Source organism: Echinops telfairi, unplaced genomic scaffold, assembly GCF_000313985.2.
Source record: "Echinops telfairi isolate 266 unplaced genomic scaffold, ASM31398v2 ScPeMD7_5;HRSCAF=22, whole genome shotgun sequence".
Taxonomy (NCBI): domain Eukaryota; kingdom Metazoa; phylum Chordata; class Mammalia; order Afrosoricida; family Tenrecidae; genus Echinops; species Echinops telfairi.
The window spans coordinates 43,239,279-43,246,731 of record NW_022103901.1 but is presented as its reverse complement, the minus strand read 5'-3'; the positions used below and the strand labels follow the sequence as shown (position 1 = coordinate 43,246,731).

Sequence of the window (7,453 nt, the reverse complement as noted above, 5' to 3'; positions counted from 1 at the left end):
GAAGTACCTGTTGAATTGATAAGTGCATGTGACTTAAGAAGCACTTTAGTTTGCGGGGCTGGCCCCCAATCCCAACTACGTGGGCATGCCCTACCCCCCACCCCAGAAGAATGCACTTCAGAGGACAGCACTGAAGCTGCAGCTCAGGAAGTGGGGCGCGTCTGATCAGAACCAAACGAAGAGGGAAGGAGAGAGTGGAACACACCCTGGCCCACAAGCCCTGTGGACAATATTCCAGCTCAGAGCAGCCAATGCACAGAGAGGATCACAGGGCCAGCCCCATCACGAGACACGATGACATCCCTCACTGACACACAGTGCTAAGGGGGACTGCACTGGGGACGCGGTGTGGGAGATGTGCACAATCCGACCCCACCACACTGGAGTGAACACAAGGGGAGGAAAGCAACGAAGTCCCCAAGGAATCCGAAAGGTGGGCTTTGGGGCCCGGGGAGTGGCACCCCAGCCGACTCCACTGGAAAGCACTCATAAAGGTCAATGGGCAGACCTGGAACTGTTTGAGGACTTTTCAGTTTTTGCTGTTAGTTTTTCTTTTTTTTGTTTTGTTGCATTAGCTGTTGTTTTTTATTTTTGGCTTCTTTTTTTGTTATGTTTTACTTTTTATGCTTACTATTGTCTCTGCGAGTCTATCTAGATAAGGTAGGTGGGATGAACAATCCAGGGGAGAGAACACTGGGACCGGCGGTTCCGGGGGACACGGGAGAGGGGAAGATGGGGGAAAAGAAGGTGGGTGCCAGCAAACCCAGGGACAGGGGTAGAATAAGTGATCTAAAATTGATGGCGAGGAGGACATAGGATGCTTGGGGGGTCTCGATCAAGGACGATGTAGCCGAGAGAATTACCAAAACACCAAGGAAGGCTCGAATGAACATGATAGTGGGTGAGGTAGTCGTTTATTGTGCCGATAAACACGTGGTATTAATGGCTCGGTGAATCTCGCCTTTCGAGTTCTTGGGTCTCTTGCTTTGTGATGGTCGGACCAGGGTGCAGCTGCCTTAGCCAATTCCCTGCTTTAGCTGGCAAGGTTCACTTCCTGCAAGACATCCCTGAGAAGCCACATGGACCTACCCCAATGCAGCCCTGGGTGTTGGAGTACCCGGGTGGAAACCCCTGCCAGTGCTGAGATGCTTACACGTTCACTGACTCAGCTTTCCTCCTGCAGTTGGCATCATTGTGTCTGTTTTGTGAGATGGAGGAGGACTTTGTAGATTGGTGTTGGGCATATGGGTTAATGTTGGATTTGTGGGCTTGGGCAGCACTGGGTTGGGATGGTTTGGTGATGCACACTTAACCTTTATATAAAACTGTCATACATGAGTTTCTGTGGATTTGTTTCTTTAAAGTACCCAGACTAACACAGTGGGAGAGGAGCAAAGTAAAAGGAAATAGAGGAAAGAATTGGGAGGCTAAGGACATTTATAGAGAGAGGTCTAAATATAGGGATGTATATATGTAAATATATTTACATACAATGACAGGGGAAAGGATCTATGTACATATATTTATTGATAAAGTATTATGGTAGCAGATGGACAACTAAGCCTCCATTCAAGTACTCCCTGAATGCAGGAACAATGTATTCTACTAACACGGCACTCTGTGATGTTTGCCTTCCTTGACACAATCGCTGAAGACAAAATGGGTACATAGCACATGTGGTGAAGAAAGCTGATGGTGCCCAGTTATCAAAAGATATAGTGTCTGGGGTCTTAAAGGCTTGAAGGTAAACAAGTGGCCATCTAGCTCAGAAGCAACAAAGCCCACATGGAAGAAGCACACCAGCCTGTGTGATCATGAGGTGTCAAGGGGATCAGGTACCAAAGAACCAAACCAAAACAAACAACAAACAAAAAGCATATTAATGGGGATGAGAGGGAGGGCAGAGTGCAGACCCAAAGCCCATCAGTAGTCAACTGGACACCTCCTGTCACAAGGGCCACAAGAAAGAGAAGAGCCAGTAGGAGTGCAGTATAGCACTGATGAAACACACAACCTTCCTCTAGTTCTTTAATGCTTCCCCACTCCCCTCTCACTACCATGACCCCAATTCTATCTTACAAATCTGGCTAGACCAGAACATGTACACTGGCACAGGTAAGAGCTCGCAACAAAGTGAATCCAGATCAGATAAACCTCTCAGGACCAATTTGGGAAGCAGTGATACTAGGAGGGTAAGGGTAGGGGCTAGTAAGGGGGAACCGATCACAATTACTGATGTATGGCCCCCTCCCAGGAGGATGGACAACAGAAAAGTGGGTGAAATGAGACAGCAGTCAGTGTAAGACACGGAAAAAAGAGAATAATTTATAAATTATCAAGGGGATATGGGGTAGGGAGGGTGGAGGGAGGGGAAAAACGAGGAGCTGATGCCAGGGGTTCAGGTGGAAAGAAAATGTTTTGTAAAAGATGATGACAGCATATGTCCAGATGGGTTTGACACATGGATGTATGTATGGATAGCGATAAGAGGTGTAAGAGGCCCTCCAAAAAGAAAATAAAAATTGGAAAAAAACAAAAAAAATAAAACAAAGTAGTTATCAGGGGGGAAAAAAAGCACTTTAATTCTTAGACATTTACCAAATATCACACTGCCACAAAATATTCTTACTTGCTAATCTTCTCTCTATTATCTCATAATAGTAATCAATTCACTGCAATTGGCTCATTTTGTTGTCAAGAGTTAATTTTGTTTCTAGTCATTTCATGGTGCCCTAATGAGGGGTGGGGTCTGAGTTACAGAGTCGGGTCAGTGTTAGGTAATGATGAAACACCTGACCCAACCACAACAGGCACCTGAACTGAGAACCAGCATTCTTCAGAATAGAACTCTCATGTTCTCACTGGTGCACATCTCTTCTCTCAGTATACGATGCCAGTCTGATGCTGCCTCCTTGGGGGTGTGGTCTTCTTATTAGTCGGGGGAGGGGACTGGGAACCTCCCTCTTTCTCTGCCACTTGCCTTCTTGCTACCAACCCTAAGAACTGTTGCTCCGACTTTGATCATGTGACTCTGCACCCACTCATCAGCCTGTGATCTTCCTGTTCCCACTTCACTGGCTTGCCTCTACATGAGCCTGAAGAGGGACCTACGGACTAGCATCAGCATTGTGGGCTTGAGTTGGACGGGGCTGGGGTGCCTTCTTGATATATAATTATTTCAACGATATACACCTCTTTCTTATACATAGATTAGTGTCATTGTATTTGTTGCTCTAGATAACCTGGCTTCATGCATAGGGTATGTGTGGGAAGCCTGGAAGAGGAGGTGAGAACGGTTTTATTGGAACTGTTGTCACTCTCTGAATTTCTGACTTGATTGCTGACCATGCGAACATAGGGACATATGGACACTCAGCCACAGAGACAGAGAGAGCTTGGAGCAGAAATCTCTCCAGGAAGGAGGGTTAGGTTGCATGGATAGATCCAGGTAGACAGATAGATGTATGGGGTACGCACCCTGCTAACCTGTAGTAGAACCGCTTACCTCAGAATGGTGAACTACAATGGGTGAATGAGAATGAAGGAAGAAGGCTGGGTTGGGTTTGGGGAGATGAGTCCTTCCTGGCTTTGTGACTTAATTTTACCCTCTTTAGGCCTCCATGTTCTCATCTAGGAGGGGCTAACTTTGCAGCGTCCTTCCTTAGCGTCAAAAGCTTAGTCCTTTTTTCTTCTAGGTTTGACAAAAAATACATCTGAAAAGATTAACTGAGTTTGTTTATTTTTCTCTCCCTTTGCTTAAGAGTTTTAAATATATTAAGAATTAAACCTGATTAGGTATAAGGCATCAGCAGAGCAAAAAATCCTACCATAGTGAATGATGGGGGGAGTGCGGAGTGGAGACCCAAAGCCCATTAGTAGGCCTATGGAGATCCCCTTGCAGAGGGGTCTCAGGGAGGAGACGAGCCAGTCAGGGTGCAATGTAACAATGATGAAAAATACAACTTTCCTGTAGTTCCTAAATGTTTCTTCCCCGCTCCCACTATCATGACACGAATTCGACCTTGCAAGTCTGGCTAGACCTGAGGATGTACACTGGTACAGATAGGAACTGGAAATCCAGGGAATCCAGGGCGGATGAGCCCTACAGGACCAGTGGTGTGAGTGGCGATACAGGGAGGGTAGAGGGAGAGTGGGTAGGAAAGAGGGAACCGATTACAAGGAACTGTGTGTGACCTCCTCCCTGGGGGACAGACAACCGAAAAGTGGGTGAAGGGAGATGTCGGACAGGGCAAGATATGACAAAATAATAATTTATAAATTATCAAGGGCTCATGAGGGAGGGGGGAACAGGGAGAGAGGGTAAAAGTGAGGACCTAATGCCGGGGGCTTAAGTGGAGAGAAAATGTTTTGAGAATGATGAGGACAATGAATGTACAAATGCACTTTACACAATTGATGTGTGTATGGGTTGTGATAAGAGTTGTATGAGCCCCTAATAAAATGATTAAAAAAAAGAATAAAAAAAATAATTTTTTGTAAAGAGTGCAGTACAGTCATGCACTGCTGTCATGACACATCCTGTGAAAACAGACGGTGTGATTGGGATGTTGTGTAACTACTGTATTACATAGAGGCAATCACCAGATTTGTACATAAGTCAGAATAGTCAGGTATGGTTTATACCTAAATTCAGTTAGTCAAATGTTTGTCTTAGTGTACCTTCCTGTGCATAAAAACCATTAAGGAATCACTTTTAGACACATCAAATCATCCTTAACATAATAATAAGCACCCCCACCCCTACCCTAACATGCTGCCATTGAGTGGATTCCTACTTACAGTAACTATACTGGGTAGAGTCCAAGCACACCATACAGTTTCCAAGGCTGTAAATCTTTACAGTGGCACACTGCAATATCGTTTTCCCATGGGGCAGCTGGTGGGTTTGAATTCCTGGCCTTTTAGCAGCGTATGCCTAAGTGCTTTAACATAATACAGTGATAATGTTTTGGTGCAGATTGCAAAGTAGAGTCCCTTAATTCTCACAAATCATAGTATGTACCTCGAATTTTTCCTATAATGTAGGTTTTCCAGGGTTGAGACCATAGATGTATCTGTGGCTGGATGCTGCCCATACTGAGGTTATGCAGCACAGGGCTGTATGACATTTAACTTTTACTCTGGAAGCAAGATAAGTGCAGTTTTTTCCACTAAGAAGAATGTAGGAAACAGCGCCACAACTCTGAAGCTTATCTGAAGAACACACTAAGCTTCATCTGGCCGAATCTGCCAAACCAGAAAACGTATCTGCTCATTTAAACCTTTCATCTGTCATGAGATATATCTGGAACACCAGAGTTTGACCGTGTGTATAAATTCCCCAACCAGGCTGCCATTAAAGACATCTGCTTGTGAGACTCATGAGTCACACATGGTGTGCCGGAACAGCCAGCTTTCTCTGCTCTTTTACCTCATTTTATCTTAGGCACCCACCAGTAGTGAGAATGTTGAGAAAAAAAAAAAGATCCCTAAGGCCTTTCGGCAGAGCTCTAAGAGTTTTACTTTGACCAAGTTCTGCAGCAGCATTTCTGCGACTATTGCACAGTATAGCACCTACGGCAGCTTTAAAAATCAGCACTACGTTCTAGCAAGTTCTTCTGTGTATTCATTTTCCAGGCTGCAGGCTAACTGACTTAGCTACATGTAAGAAGACCTGCTTTTTGTTCACAGGGCTACTGACAACAGTCTCGAGTGAAGACACGCATACGGCGCGTGCCCGGGGTACCCACCTTTACCAGTGCTGGCCCAGGCTTTGCTGAGGACACAAGGCTTGTGGGGAGAATGGGTGCCGCAGACCTTGTGGGAGGCAGATCCGCAGGAGGAGTTTTCAAGAATTCAGGAACGGCTGGGGGCACTGAAGTAAACTGGTGGAAAAGGAAAAAAAGTTCAATTAGTGGCCATAATAATAGAAAAGAAAAAAATCTGGAATCATAAGGGAATGACTTCACTTAAACTAAGTCCATTAGAAAAGAAATGAAAGACAAATGCATGATTATGTCTGAGACCCAGATGGTGGAGTACCACAGGTACCTCAGTGGAGACAAGTCGACTAAACTCATTGCCCCAGTAGCAATAAAGAGCTCAATCAAAAGGCGGTTAGATCAACTAAATGTAAGTGTTTTTGCAGAAATATCAGAAGGACCTTTTTGTGGTGGTGGCAGTAGGTGAAGGCTCTTGCAAAAGTGATGAAAGTGACGCTTGCTTCTTCGCCTTGTTACAGTCCTACAGCCCAAGCCGCCACGCCGACTGCCGTCATGTCAATTCCGACTCACAGTGACCCATGTAGGGCTTTTGAAGCTGTACATCTTATGAGAGCTGATAGCCTCATCTTTCTCCTATGGAGCGGCTGGTGGGTTTCAACCTTGGACCTTGCAGTTAGCAGTCCACTGCTGCTCCCTGGAAGCCCACCTGGGGCCCTGGGAGGTGTTGCATAGTAATTCTCATTTCCCCATATCGGAGGAACATTCTTTGGTCTTGTTAATCATTCCATTTAATCATTCCAATAAGAGGAGAATTGGAGAGTATATTCTGATAAAACTGATCTGACAGCATCACCTCCCTTCAAACATGCAGCTAATTCGTGACTTAGATTGAAAAAACCCCCAAAACAATGGTTTAATTTCAACTTGGAATTATATATTAACCAAAGATGCTATGACAGGAGTCTTTGCTAGGTATCAATCCACTAGCTATCTACTTTAAATTACCCATTTACAAGAAAGATATCCTATTATAATAAAACAGTCAAATCGTGCTTGGACTAATGTTAGCAATCTTCAGATAAGGAAATCTTTCTTCTTTTATCACCTCCACTTCTTTCAATAATTCTCAAGTTCATTAGACCAGCTATTACACTCAGTTTTTTAAAACAGTTTTAGTGGGACATAATCTACATATCATACAATCCAATAGGTTCAATCATATCAAGAGAATTGTACAATCATTAGTACAATCAATTTTGGAGTATTTTCTTCGTTCTTGTACTCCTTTGTTACTAACTCTCCACATCTCCCCAACCTCCCCTGCTATGCTCCTAAGCAATCATTCATCCAGTTACTGTCTCTACACACTCACCCATCCTGGATTTCATATACTGAAAAAATACAAAAACAACAAAGAAACTAAAAGTTACTAACAATAACAAAATAAAATAGAGAAAAACCTTCATTGAAAAGGAAGCAGAAAATATTAAAAACTAGAACAACTTAAAAATGGTCAAAAGGAAGATCAAATGATAAGGTGTCACATTTTATCCTACCTATGTCTGCCGGAATCCACTTTCCAATGCACTCTGCATGATAGATAGCAAGACTATTCACATCCCTGGCTCGTGTTCAGAGAGGCTTCACCAGAGGCTTAATCTCTGTGTATTTTCTCTTTTAAACTGATACAACTTTTAAATGGGTCAAAAGGTGGAATCAAATAAAATGTG

General features: G+C 44.0%; 1 protein-coding gene across 3 annotated transcripts in view; it reads right to left on the bottom strand.

Moving 5' to 3' along the window:
• The window catches only part of MRTFB (myocardin related transcription factor B), a 258,653-nt gene that overhangs the window by 36,489 nt on the left and 214,711 nt on the right, over window positions 1-7,453 (bottom strand). For all 3 annotated transcript variants that reach the window (XM_045283808.1, XM_013005532.2, XM_030888414.2), the window contains one exon: window positions 5,751-5,885. In XM_045283808.1, coding sequence (XP_045139743.1) covers window positions 5,751-5,885 — 135 coding nt within the window. The remainder of the gene's footprint in view (window positions 1-5,750; window positions 5,886-7,453) is intronic.